The sequence below is a fragment of the Lissotriton helveticus genome, chromosome 3_2, assembly GCF_964261635.1.
Source record: "Lissotriton helveticus chromosome 3_2, aLisHel1.1, whole genome shotgun sequence".
In the NCBI taxonomy this organism is placed as follows: Eukaryota; Metazoa; Chordata; class Amphibia; order Caudata; family Salamandridae; genus Lissotriton; species Lissotriton helveticus.
This window is the reverse complement of record NC_136062.1, coordinates 440,104,987-440,120,132: the sequence shown is the minus strand read 5'-3', so window position 1 is coordinate 440,120,132 and position 15,146 is coordinate 440,104,987. Positions and strand designations below refer to the sequence as shown.

General features: G+C 42.4%; 1 protein-coding gene across 2 annotated transcripts in view; it reads right to left on the bottom strand.

Moving 5' to 3' along the window:
• TTC17 (tetratricopeptide repeat domain 17) overlaps window positions 1–15,146 on the bottom strand; it is a 516,894-nt gene that overhangs the window by 454,381 nt on the left and 47,367 nt on the right. For both annotated transcript variants that reach the window (XR_013609678.1, XM_078684342.1), the window contains exons 3-6: window positions 5,470–5,639; window positions 3,015–3,126; window positions 1,832–1,963; window positions 52–161 (exon numbers count right to left, since the gene is read on the bottom strand). Coding sequence is in view for 1 of the 2 variants with exons in the window: in XM_078684342.1 (XP_078540468.1) it covers window positions 52–161; window positions 1,832–1,963; window positions 3,015–3,126; window positions 5,470–5,639 (524 nt within the window). In the remaining variant the exon portion in view is untranslated. The remainder of the gene's footprint in view (window positions 1–51; window positions 162–1,831; window positions 1,964–3,014; window positions 3,127–5,469; window positions 5,640–15,146) is intronic.

The window sequence follows — 15,146 nt, the reverse complement described above, 5'->3', positions numbered from 1 at the left end:
CTCACACGTACGATGGACACAAAGACGGGCACAATATTTAGAAATGTATACCTAGAAGAGAAATGCAGCGCCCGCATGGCACATTCCACCACGTGGTATGGCTCATTCTTGATCCTCCAATAAAAGGATGCCATGTCATACAGCACCCACGAGGATGTGTTCTGTGGGTACAAAACCAGAAATAGGTAAGATACAGGTTCAAGGGAACATTAAAGATGATTATACCAGCTGTGACATTTTAAATGAATTCTTGCTTCATAGGGCAACCAATTTAGGGATTTTAAGACTGGGGAGATGTGCTATACCTTTCAGGAAACAAAAGATGAAAATAGTGAGCCAAGTCCAAATATCTAAGTCTAAATAGGCAACAGCATGTACAGCGACCCTTATTGTGTGGAGAAAAAAACATGAACTGGCTAACTGAACCTAAAGGGCTTGCGGCGATAGCACAGCTCTAAGATGATGCAGGTTCAGATTTTTCTCCATACAACAGTGCAATACCATTGGCACCAGCTTCTGATCTGTACTTTAATGAGAGGTTTGCATATTCTCCTACCGCCCCCCCTAACCTGAGGTATTTCATGTTGCAGGATGGAGCATTTTAAATTGGGCATGAAGAAATATATAAGATAGAAAATGTTGACTTTTTAGTGGTTTTCATTTTTCAGAAAATCCACATCTGATACTTGGGAAAATTTTCTGGGATTGTACACGAGTGGCAATGTTCAACTGAATATAAATACCAACAATAATCACAAGATGGAGGGTGGAACAGCCTCTTCCTTTTTGAAAATTTGGTTACATGTATTACAGTGATGGGGCTGTTGCTTCCTACAAACGAGGGAAATTATGGTTCTCAGAAAAATAAATAACGCAGCCTAAGGCCATGCCATGTTCCTCTAGTCCAACACCACAGATATACAATGAAGCCCTGTATCCCTGTGGTATCACCAATTTAGGTGAATCTGGGATGTTGACATCTCCATGTGTTCTCGTCATCTGTGCCAAACTCAGCGCTGAATGGAACTCCCTGTGGTTTTTATATGACGTCTCTCAAAACACTAAGGAATAATATTCATGGAGTCTAACAGAACCTTTCAGGGTCTTCAGTAGAGGGGTAACATACTTCATTTCAATTGTTAAATTGGCCATTACATGAAAATTAGAATTTACCCGTCAAGCCCTAATCATGAACCCCATCAAATTAGCTGTGATGAATCTGGCATAAAGTACACATGCACATTGCAATGCTGCAAAAAACAGGGCAAAGAAAAGACAAACACATGCATGCACTAGAGATCAGGTACAAACTTTCCTATAACAACAAGCAAGAGATTTTGAAAGACACTTCAATATTCAGTGAATTCCTTGTTGAAGATTCTTTATTGTATCAAAGATTAATATTGTAGACTCGTTTTAACATAAAAAGATGCGGGTTCAAGGTCCATATTTGCAAAGAAGTTGACTGTCGGAGTGAAGAAATCTTGATCACGCCAAATGGTTGAAGACTTGGTTTTATATTTTCAGAGTCCAATAGCAAAAGTCATGTCCCACAGAATAAAACGCTCCTAAATAAAGGCCAAATTATACCCAGTATTCAATAAATGATAAGTTCAGTATAATGTTTTTGCCCTCACCCTCTTCTCTTCTTAATTAAATAAATGCTCTTATGTGAAAATATTTTATCTGTAGATTTTATATAATTATTTGTAAAACTAACTACAGAACTAATGCTTGTTCATTTCATTTCATTGTTCAACGCCAAAATATTTATATTAAGTTACTGTACCTAGAAGAACCAGGGTGTGGAGAGACAAGCAGCACAACATACCTTTAACAGCGCTTCCTGTATATGATGACCAATTTCATCTATGTTTTTTCCTAATCGCCTGGATAAGGAATTGAAGATTGGATCTTCTTTCGGTAACAAAGGTGATGAGAGATTTACCCGCTCTTGTATACCCTAGGGGAATATAGTAATTATCAGCCCATTTTAATTTGACAAACGTATGATTTCAAAGTCACATTTTAAGAAGAAATCTCTTACTATAACTGCATAACTTAACAGAAACACTGGGCTAACGTTATACAATGGCTAACTAAGCAGCACACCATATTGTTATAGCTCACACTTCCACTTGTGAGACACTGAGTGCACATTCCAAGGTGTGTGTGCACACACACGCACAAAAATTAAAAGGGAGCAAAAGCAAAGATATTTGACACCAGGTGGATACTTCAAAGACGTTTTACATTGGTTAAATGATAACATCTGAATTGAAAGTAGGTGAAAAGAGACAGATGAGAAAGGACAGGCAAATGAATCGTTTTGACAGCTAAAACACACACCTAAGTAGCTGCAAATCTTACGCGCATACTAGTGTTGCTAGTCGTAGGCCTAGCCACGTTTTATACCTTACATGTCATCCTCTACTACTGCAACGAGAAGGCCTTTATCAAATGATCAAATTAAATCTTCTCATGAACTAAAACATTTGTTTATTAGCCACCATGTAGGGTTCTTGAAGACATTAAAAGGAAAATAAATCAAAACACACTGTTTTGCTAAGTCAGAGCATTCAAGAGGAAGAGAACGACCCTTCAGGATCAGTGCATAGCAGCAAGAAAGGGTGTGGCTTAACACTGGTCGTAAAGGAGAAAGGATCACACTTTATAGCTGCTAGGGTGAAAGCTGCAGATTAGCTGTTGTGACATGCTGGCTGGGAACAGGGCCGTGCCTATGCTTCAAAAGGTACCAAAGGCATGCTTAACTCCCATCACAAGAAAGCAGAATGGCTACAGAAACCTTGGGGCATCCCACAACTAGTACACAATAATCTGTAACCAAAAGCTATATTGAATGAAAAATCCAATTCAAAATGTAAACACACAGCATGTATATAAGCCTGCAATGTTAAGTGCACACAGCAGGACAGAGTATTGTGGAGGACCCAAACGACACAACCAAAAGAAGGATGCGCTCTAAGAATGCAGGAGGAGGGTGTGAAACTTACCCGCAAGTGTTGAAAGGCATGGATACTGTATGGAAGCTCTACAATGCTTGTGCAGTCTGGTTTCACCAGGTCTGGTGGCAGAGGGGTCCGTGTGTCCAGGTAGTCTTCAGGACTGGAACACAAAAGACAAATATTATTACATTAAAACATATTGGAGAAGCCAACATATGTCTTACTATGGGGTTAAAACTACTCTTTAAGTGCCTTATTAAAATAAACTGCAGTGGACATGCAGTTAGAGACCACAGATGGGTTTACAAAGAATTCTTATTTGGTTGGTTATGAAGTAGACAATAAAATGCAGACAGTTTATCCACCACTCAGGCCTAAAGGGAAAAATAAAAGAACTGGTTAGCAAACACAAGTTATTTTTGCATTGCTAAACTGCTCTGCACAGGTTGAAGATTACAAAACTACAAGCACACACTTCACATTCACGAAAAGAGCAAAATCAGTTGTGTTGTTTTCCTCTCGTTTTAACATTTTATGTACAGCATTGCTTTCCACAAGAATGGTTTGTATGCAATTTTGATCATGTAAAAAAACATGGTCTTACTCTTCACTGGGGGTTACTGGATAGTAAAGGATGTGAGAGATGAATGAGCCCGGATTTATACTACGCACATCTACTAGGAACTGCGTCCCAGCGTTAGGCACAGTAATAGGAGAGGAAGCATGCCAGGCTAACTTTTGTAAGAAAAGCCAGGTTTTTAATTTCTCTTTAAACTGATATTCAGTTTGTCGAAGGTCAAGAGGGAGTTTATTCTATAACCAAGGGACCAAGAGTAAAAGAATTGCCGCTAGTTTTTAAGGCGGAACCTATGAACTGCAGCCAGATATCTATTAGAGGAACATAAATTCCTTTTTGGGCAGTATCCTTGTGTCCTAGTGCATAGGTATCTTGGGCCGGTTTGATTCAGGCTCTGAACTTCCGAAGCAAGATTCTAAACAAAATTCATTTATACACTGGAAGCCAATGCAAGGCCCACAAGTGAGAGGAAATATGAGCCCTCCTCGGAAAACTGAGCATTAGGCAAAACAGCATTTTGCATTACCAGCAGTTTTTAACTAGGTAATGCGGGAGACCCGAGAAGAAGTGCATTTGCCTAATCCATCCCAGCCATAATCAAGAACAGAATCACTGTCTTCCTGGCTGGAAGGAAAACAAAGAAGCAACAATTTTTGGGCTGTGCGTAAAAGGCCAAAGTACAATCTTACCAGTATATCTATTTGTTTTGAAAAAGCCAACTGATTGTCGACCTTGACCCTATGTTTTTGACCACCTTGACATGCAGACTTGCAGGTCAGACCCTCTCGCCAGTTAGTTTGCCAATCCGAAATTTTTCCCACAACAAAGAAATTCCGTCTTATCTGCATTACACTTTAGTTGGTTCTAGAGCATCCATTGATAAACTGCAGTAAGACATGGTTTGATGGAATCTGGGGTAATAGCTTCACCTCTGTTAAATGAAAAGCCAAGTTTCGTCAGAGTAGGAGATAATTTTGACCTCAAAAGTCTCCACAAAGGAGGCCAGCAGTGCCCTATAAATATTGATCATCGTAGGGATGAGCCCTGAGGAACTCCTACTGTGACTTATTGTGCCTGAGGAATATGGAAACAGCCATATTTCCTGGCCCCCATCATCTAGAAAGGGCTTCAGCGACTTTTACTTCAGCGCCGCACCGCTGGTCACTATATCCTGTAGGCAAGAATGCAACCTGGCATGGGGCACAACATCAAAGGCTGCTGAGAAGCCTAGCTGAATCCTGCAGCATTCAGGTTATTTATAAAAAGTTCAGACATACTTTTGAAGGGCTCTTTCTGTATTACACTTTGGCATGACAACAGACTGTCTGGAGAGTAGTAGTTCATTGGATTCTAAGTAGCCCAACAGCTGCAGATTGATCAATGTTTCCAATACTTTCAGCACTAGAAGAAAAGAGATGGGCATAATGTTTCCTGGGATATTGGGGTCAATAGTAGATTTTTTTAAGAAGAGGTACACTTTTAGCCTGTTTCCAAGTTGAAGGAACTAAGGCTGTTGACAAGGAATCATTCAACAGTGTATTAACCACTGGACATCAGTCCTCAGAGCTAAACGAAATGGGCGATGGGGTCCGAATGGGAGTCTGACTTTAGATAGCTAACTAGTGTCTTCCATAGAGAAGGAATTAAAGGAGAGTAATGAACTGGACATATTTTTAGGGGCAGTGGTGAGAGTGTTTGGACAAGCATCGGGTGTCTGTCGCATTCAGGCCGATTTGTATTTCCTGAATTTTACTGTGAAAGAACACAGCCCGTTGTTCCCTACATTCAGCTGAGGGGTGAAGTGCCTGAAATGAAGTGTGAACAGAAAGATTAGCATTCCTCTATAAATATTAGGGTCATGGGAGAGAGAGCACCAACTGTTTCTCGAAAACAGAATCACAGATATGTTTTGAATACAAGTGTTACCTGATATCCTTGCTCTCCAGGGAGATATAGGTGCCATCATAGAGATCCAGGTCCCCAAGTGGGACTTTAGCCTTGATACAGTCTTGGTCGTCCTTATAATGTCTCTGCTCCAGACCAGTGTCTCTGTCCTCATTTTCCTCAATGTGAATCTTTTGTGCTACCAGCTGCTTCTACAAAAACATCAAACACAGAGCAGACATGGAAGATGTGAAGAATATATAGTTGCCTAGTGCCACAAATCAGGTTGATCATCATGAAAATGAGTTGCAGAGGAGAACTAAATTACATAATTGGATAATTGGATAAAATCTACTTTTATCCAATTGTTTTTTTCTGCCAAAAATGGAAATTTTTTAGAAACAGTTGATCAGACAAAGCACCAAATTTGGCAGAAAGGTAGCTGTTAGTCCAGAAAGCGCCATTTTTGTTAAATGGTGAAAATCCATGGAGTAATTTTGGAGTTATTTAAAGACGTTTCCAGTTGTATATCTGGGTAAGCAGAGGATCCGCGCCCCATTCCTATCTTGTGCTGAAATCTGATTGGCGGCCAACACTTTAAACCAGGAAGCTTGGGAGCGATCTTGTGACTCGGTTGAACTGAGTCACAGGAAAAAACATGTAAAAAAGAAGAAAAGAACAGGGGGCAGGGTAGAAGCACATCGAACCCCAAGGTCAGAGAAGAATATTTTTTTCCTTTCCTCAGCCAGTAAGTCCCACACATTGGGATTGCTAAGAGTTCTCCAAGGCCACGCCCCCTTTTTCCACAACACTGAAATTGCAGATCTTGGTGCACCACTGGTTAGGGGATGTAGTACACTTTACTCCTGAGGATCCTAGGGGACCAAGAAGCCCTCCTAGTACCTACTGTAAGACCTACAAAGTGGTATTCCTGAGAGCTGCCAGGAGACCCCGCCCCCTTTCTCCACCACTCTGTAAACGCAACTACTACTTAAAAATCACTGAAAAAGCAAAGGTAAAAGGGACATTAGAATTAGCATTTAAGTAACCATCAGAATTCATGGGGGGAAAAAACAAAGAATACATCGATGTTATAGTTAGGCTCAGATGTCACTCGTATAAAACCAGTGAAATTCGTCAGTTATAGTTAGCTGATCTAACAATAACTCGCGCCCCCCTGAATGCACAGCTTGTGACCCCACATATTACATCACTCATGATATGGTCAGTGACATCACTCATGATATGGTCAGTGACATCACAGATGACATCCACAGAATCATTGACGCACCCACTCACACCTTAACTTCCAACTATAACGTCCCTTTGGGGTTTTTCTGTGAAAATATATATCCATCTATATAGATATCTATAGATATATCTGTATAGATATCTAAAGATTTATCTATATAGATATTTATATATATATATATATATATATATATATATATATATATATATATATATATATATATATATATATATTTTAAACTTTGGGACTTTGGTGGCACAAACACAGCCTTCTCCCCCTCTCTGGCCTCACAGGGCGCACTGAAGCGCTACTCCGCTTTTTGGAATGCAGCTGCATTGCATGCTGGAAGATCGAGTTCATCCAACATTGAACAACAGCTGCAACTACTTAAGGCTGGGCCGGAAACACTCCTACTATTCTTGGAACTCCGTAATTTTGAGAGAGGGAGCTGAAGTAATCCCATGCAGCAATGGCATCTGAGGAAGGCAAGACGCCGAAATGCATTATGCCCTAACCTGCGCGAAAATAAAAGGTTACCTGGTACCCCCGCTGTGTCCTTCGGTCCTTTCATCTGGAGGGGCCTTTCTCTGCATCAATACCACGAGCTGTGCCTTAGCGCGTGTAAATGAAGGACCCGCCTTGCAAATCGGCCGGCAACAAATAAAGGCAACATGGAAACATGAATTTTTGTAACCAAGGAATTGGTAGTTTGCTGGCCAACCTCAGGAGCACGTCGGACAACAGCTGCTGCTACTCGCAGTCCGTGAAGTCACGGGGACGCTGGATCACTGTATCTCTTCGTCACGGCCCGGTCTGGAACTGCTCAGGGGGTTGAGGCGTAGGGGACCGGAGGTAACCCTTTGCATTTTAAACTTTGGGACTTTGGTGGCACAAACACAGCCTTCTCCCCCTCTCTGGCCTCACAGGGCGCACTGAAGCGCTACTCCGCTTTTTGGACTGCAGCTGCATTGCATGCTGGAAGATCGAGTTCATCCAACATTGAACAACCGCTGCAACTACTTAAGGCGGGGCCGGAAACACTCCTACTATTCTTGGAACTCCGTAATTTTGAGAGAGGGAGCTGAAGTAATCCCATGCAGCAATGGCATCTGAGGAAGGCAAGACGCCGAAATGCATTATGCCCTAACCTGCGCGAAAATAAAAGGTTACCTGGTACCCCCGCTGTGTCCTTCGGTCCTTTCATCTGGAGGGGCCTTTCTCTGCATCAATACCACGAGCTGTGCCTTAGCGCGTGTAAATGAAGGACCCGCCTTGCAAATCGGCCGGCAACAAATAAAGGCAACATGGAAACATGAATTTTTGTAACCAAGGAATTGGTAGTTTGCTGGCCAACCTCAGGAGCACGTCGGACAACAGCTGCTGCTACTCGCAGTCCGTGAAGTCACGGGGACGCTGGATCACTGTATCTCTTCGTCACGGCCCGGTCTGGAACTGCTCAGGGGGTTGAGGCGTAGGGGACCGGAGGTAACCCTTTGCATTTTAAACTTTGGGACTTTGGTGGCACAAACACAGCCTTCTCCCCCTCTCTGGCCTCACAGGGCGCACTGAAGCGCTACTCCGCTTTTTGGACTGCAGCTGCATTGCATGCTGGAAGATCGAGTTCATCCAACATTGAACAACCGCTGCAACTACTTAAGGCGGGGCCGGAAACACTCCTACTATTCTTGGAACTCCGTAATTTTGAGAGAGGGAGCTGAAGTAATCCCATGCAGCAATGGCATCTGAGGAAGGCAAGACGCCGAAATGCATTATGCCCTAACCTGCACGAAAATAAAAGGTTACCTGGTACCCCTGCTGTGTCCTTCGGTCCTTTCATCTGGAGGGGCCTTTCTCTGCATCAATACCACGAGCTGTGCCTTAGCGCGTGTAAATGAAGGACCCGCCTTGCAAATCGGCCGGCAACAAATAAAGGCAACATGGAAACATGAATTTTTGTAACCAAGGAATTGGTAGTTTGCTGGCCAACCTCAGGAGCACGTCGGACAACAGCTGCTGCTACTCGCAGTCCGTGAAGTCACGGGGACGCTGGATCACTGTATCTCTTCGTCACGGCCCGGTCTGGAACTGCTCAGGGGGTTGAGGCATAGGGGACCGGAGGTAACCCTTTGCATTTTAAACTTTGGGACTTTGGTGGCACAAACACAGCCTTCTCCCCCTCTCTGGCCTCACAGGGCGCACTGAAGCGCTACTCCGCTTTTTGGACTGCAGCTGCATTGCATGCTGGAAGATCGAGTTCATCCAACATTGAACAACAGCTGCAACTACTTAAGGCGGGCCGGAAACACTCCTACGATTCTTGGAACTCCGTAATTTTGAGAGAGGGAGCTGAAGTAATCCCATGCAGCAATGGCATCTTAGGAAGGCAAGACGCCGAAATGCATTATGCCCTAACCTGCGCGAAAATAAAAGGTTACCTGGTACCCCCGCTGTGTCCTTCGGTCCTTTCATCTGGAGGGGCCTTTCTCTGTATATGTATATATATATATATATATATATATATATATATATATATATATATATATATATATATATATATATATATATATATATATATATATCTATCTCTAGAGAGAGAGAGAGAGATCTAGAGATATACAATTCTATATTTCCATATCTTATCTACTGGTGGTTGCCAGAAGGTAGCTATATTTAAATCCACGTTTTTATAGGCAAAGTGTTTTTTGACTTGCCTATATCTATGGCAGTATTAGACAAATCTTCATGAAATTTCAAGAAAGTATTTGACGCTCACTTCAGCTGATGTCTGGAAAGTTTCGGGAATATCTGGAAATCGGGGGCAGAGGAAGAAATGGCTCCCAAAACACATTTTCCCGATGTTAATTCCCTTAGGGTTGGGATGGACGAAACTACACTAGATTTGACAGAAAAGTAGATATTGGTCCAGAGAAGTGCCTCTTTGTGATTTGTTGTAAATCTACTCAGATTTAGAGAAATTAACCGAAATCCAAATTAGTTTATCTAGGGACGTGGATCCCCACCCCACAGCAGAGCCCCGATTGGATGGCCGTAACCGGATAGAAAAGTTGCAGTCACCATTTAAAATCTCAAGGGAAACTGTTCTCGGGGCTGAAATATGGTTTGAATTTTATTTAAAGGGGTCAAGTGAGAGGTTGTGTATGTTAGAAAAGTCTATGTTAAAAATGTGTATGTTTAAAATGACAGGCATACATGTTTACTGTAGTGGAAAAATACTTTAAAATAAATTTTCTCACTCGCTAGATCCGTGGACTCATCTCCGTGGCTCAATACCCCCCCCCATGATTAGCTCAATAAGGGATCCACGAAGCTAGCGCATGCTAAAAAATATATAACTACTTTTACACAAACTCTTACTCTCAGAGATACACTGTCATGCCCTCTAACCTATCCAGACAGGCACTCTCACACCCACGCATCCAGAAGTCATCAATCATTTCATCAGTGATTTCACTGACCAGGTCATGAGTGATGTAATATGTGAAGCGAAGTGCATGAACTAAGAAATGTACTGTATTGTTTACTTGCAGGGGATGGAGGGCAGGGCTTTGCCCATTGAAAAGACATTTTTTCTGAACTCACTGCATAAGAGGAAATTACTGAAGGACACTCCTGACCAAATGATAATTGTATTGTATTGAATTATTTGCAAACTGAAGCTCATGTAAAACTCAATAAAGTTTGTTTAAAAAACCAACTTAGTGATGTAGTATGCAAAGTCATAGGCAGTGCATTGCGGAGGTGTCAGTTATAGTTAGCTTAGGTAACTAGTAGTGCTGAACTTCTATGTTGTTGTACAAGTGAAATGTGAGCCTACCTATAACGTAGCTGTGAACTTTGTTTTTCCCAATATATTATATATATATATATATATAAAACTTACAGGCCCATTATTACTTTGTTTTTATTTATTTCGATTTTTATATAGCATGGGCATTAACTGAAGGTGGCAGAGCAGTTTACAGTAGACACGTCATTACATAGTTGCGGCGGGTATAAGAATTACCAAATATAGTTGCAGGAGCTCTAGAATTACAAAATGGTACCTCGTTATAGAAAGAGGAAACACGTTACACCATATGTATATACACCAGTGAAACATTTGTGAGCACCTGATGAAGGGAGGGTAGTGTAGTTCTGTGCAGAGTGGTGGGTGAGCATGTTCTCAAGGGTATTGGCTGCCCTGTCTTAGCTTACTTCTCTCTTTCAGTTCTGTTTTGAAGGTCTCCGGCGAGGTGGCAGTGGAAGGTTTGGAGGTAGTGAGTCCCAAATTCTAGTTGCACTACAGAGATGGACTGTGCCAAGATTCATTCCTTTCTAAGGGTCGGCAGTTCTAGAAGTACTACTACGCATGCACTTATGACCGCCTGCTGCATGGTGGTGCTCTTTATCTGATTTAGAGACCAGCATAACAGTTGTGTATTAATTAAATGCACTCTAAAAATGACTAATACCTGCCACCAAAGTATTTTTATAGTTTGGGGTGTCTGGAATACCTAGAATTGTCACACTTGTAGGTGTATGGTGGTTAGTAGTTGTGTTGTTCCTTTTAGTAGTGCTGTCAGCTGCAATGGGTGGTGCAAGCGGAAGTGGCCTCCTGAGGAGGGCCCTGGCACTTCTATTTTTACAAATTAAGCACTGGGTGATGCGAGCAGTCTTGTATACACCCCTGGGTTCAATGGGCAATGAGCACAGAAAGACCAGCATAGGTTTGATGTGCTCATTCTTTTTGGCCCGCGCTGTTGAGTGTAGGATCGATTTCAGAGGGGTGAGGTGGGTTTTGGGGAGATACAATAGTCAATTGTGCAAAAGATTTCAGATTTTGCTCTGGAATGTAGTGGCCTTATTTATGAAGCTACCAGTCTTATTTATGTTGGGCCCGCTGACCGAGAAACAGGCGTGACTCGCAGACACCCTCCTGACAGGGGGCCAGCCAAGGATTCTTCCCCCTTCCTCCTCCGTGGTCCGTTATTGGGTGTTATTGTCTCGCTCTTTGGCCCTCCAGGCTGTTCCACCCACGATGTGAACATGTACAAAAAGAACAATTGATGGATGGGATGCTGTACAATGTTAAACATTCACCCTAGTACAGAGATCTCGGCCTAAATCGGTCTTTTTTTTGTTTGTTTTTTTACTCTCCATGCCATTCCATGCCATTCCAGTTCTGACACAGCCATGATGTGCTCACTGGCGAGTACCTCTACCAGTTAATTTCCTTTTAATGCACCGACGCATAGAGCAATGCCTAAACAATGCCTTTCTGCGTCATTTCCACAGTCGAGTACATCTCCTCTCTACGCTTCTGCCAATATTTATCCACACGGATCTACATAGACCGATCGTAACCCTCGGTTGCCTACTTATTCCACACCCACAGCAGGGGTAAGTGTCGCTGGTGCATACCACCTGTTTAATCTGTCTGCATTGGCTAATGACCGCTAGAGCTTTTCCTGACCCTTTCCCCTTTCCTGATACCCTACACAGGTCCCGGCCTTGATCGATTCCCTGTAAGTTCCTTTCTGTTTTCACCTACTTCACGGTGTCACCCTTGCACCCACAAGCTAGGCAAACCCAGAACAGGTACATGCTGCTCCATACTAAACTGCTTATCCTTATTAATTCTTAATTAAGTCTTCCCGCTTCCGATGGCCCACATGCTTAAACAGACTTATCACATCTTTTAGGTGCCCCACATCGAATAGTCCTGAAGAGACCTGTGACCCCAATCAAGTCGAAACGTTGTCGACAAAATAAGGAGACAGACCTCTTACAACAGTTGTTTATACATTGCAATTGCTGTACTCAATTTATTCATACATATTACTTGGTCGCCTCTTTTCCACGTATATGTACATTTGAAACCTTATGTCACCCACATTTTACTATGCTTCACCTTAGTATGTTAGGGTTCTTTTTTGAAAATATTCACTTGGGACACGCCATCACTTTTTTGATTACATAAGTGTATATAATGCTACAGAAATTTTGTATAAATTGTTCATTTCTATTTTTTGCCTTAAATTATAAATATATTCGCATTGTGTATATACAGTTTCCGTTCTTGGCCTCTAATTTTAAATCACCCACATTGCGCGTTCTCTTTATCAGAATTATCTTGCATTTACCCACAGGAGCCATTGTTTTTGTTTAAAATGATGTGAACATGTGACATGGTAGTGGCACCCAGTTCTCTCTGCAGCAGGTGCATGAGAACAGCTCCTAACCGGTCAGCCATCACGTGGGTCCCTGCGATGGATGTATGGGATCCTGCTTGCCTATTCCATCAACGTACATTAGAGTGGATAGATGTTTTGGAAGAGTCTTCAAGGAGCTAGGCATGTTTTGGCTGAAACCTATAAATTAGGGGGTGTTGAAAGCTGCATAGAGGATCTCTTTAGAACTGTACATTGAAGTCAGTGAGTACATAGAACACATCTGGTGACCTATCCAGATTTAACTGTGCACTGTTGTGCACACTTCATCATATGGTGTACTAATTGCTTTTGTGTTACCGTATTAAAGAGTAATCATTAATTTAGGAATATTTTAGTCTTCATAAAATATTTTTCTTTGTGTCGCTAATTCATGCATCCTTTAAATAACCACACTCGGTGCATTTCACTCCATACTAGGCGCTACATCTGGAGTGGGCGTACTGCGAGGGGGGATAAGTGCACCGTGTGGTATTGCCAAAGGAGGTGCGGCAGTGCCAGATGCCAGCACCTGCACGTTTAACTCTGGGAAGCTAACCAGAGTCTTACTACATATAGGCCTTTGAGTGTGTGCCACATGACACTTTACTAATGCTCCCATAATATTACAAAAGAACGGAAAGAAAAGAAGAAAAAGGCATTCAAAACTAGATTTAGGTGGCCAAACATGTTCCGTTAATGGCAGCAACCCCTGTTGCCGTCACATGTCCATTACTGGTCCCCAGTTGAGTGCGTGAGGGCGTCTGTCAAGCAGTAGGTGTTTGTTATGGCCCCGCTCCTTCATTGTTATCTGGATCCAGTGCCAACTGCATTCCACCGAGGAGCCCATAATACGGCGAAGCGCTTCTCAGATTATAGATTGCGGACTGGTGGAATGCTCAGAAATAAAATCTGGTAGAAGCCATTTTAGGTGGATGCATATTATTCCGTGACATCACGTTTTCCTATTATCTATTCCTTATGCAAGAAATTTAAAACTGTGCTAATTCTAATTGCAGCCCTGTAACAAATAATCTCGGTGCTCACGAATACGGAACAGTTGTGACAGAGAGGTAATCTTTATCCTGCAGGGATGTGTGGCGAATACAGGGGGCACGTGCTCCTCACGTGCACGCCAGAAATGTAACATCCCACAGATGCGCAAATACTCGCCGGAAGTGGCAGACTTCGATCTTGTTCAAGGATGTGTTGGTGGTACGCTAAAGCGCCTGGTGGTCACTGCGTTAGTTAAACAAATGGTCTCTGTTTCCAGATACCTAAGAGCCTTGCTAGTTTATTCAGATAACAACCAACACACACTGGGGTCGATTGTGAAAATATGGTATTGTGTACAAAAAAGGGGAGAAATGCTCCTCTTTTAGGTGTCCCCTCACTCACCAGGGTTGCCCCACGGTGACATGCTTCATCATTGGGGCCATCCCAGTCCTCTACGGGCTGGGGCGTGCTGCGACTTGCGAAAGTTACGTAGGAGCACTTTATTAGACTATGTGTGGTGCATGTGTATTTGAGGAGTGGACTATGTGATGTGTGTTAAAAATACCTCCCCAGTAGGTTTACAATAAACTTTATTCTTGCCTCTAGGTGGTAATATTAAAAACGGGGTGGAAAGATAGGCTGCCCTAAACGTAATGTGTCCAGATGTACCTATCAACTCCTATCGTCGACATGTTTCGTGCATACCCCAAGCACTTCTTCGGGACTACACAGGGACCAGCCCTGTGTTCACCACTCCTTAACTCTTCAAAGAGATATTGATGAATAAGTTTTAAATTTTAAAGTTAAAATTAGACTGCAGCAAACTATATTAAGTGCATGCAATGATACCTACGTATTTGTTCCAAAAACACGTGGCTCCTGAAAAATAAAAGACAACTTGAAAAGTCACGGGTGAATTACCCCAAATCTAATCACACATAGTTTACAAGAAGAAAACGTGATGATTTCCTGTGGTTTATAAACGGACATTTGACCGTGGTTATATCCATGCACAAAAACGTGTTTCATTTCGTGCATCGTAACGTGATAAAAACACCTCTCTTTGTGACACACCCAAACATTCATCTGTCATACACACTCATACATACATTTCCTGAGACCTAACTGGGCCCCATGGATTCGGAGGGGTTCGGTATCCTAGCAGCTCTGGTGAGAGAAAAACGGATTTTGTAAATAGCAGAGCCTCGGGCCGATTAGCGATAGTAAACTGACCCGTGGATGGCCATCGTTTCCCCGATTTG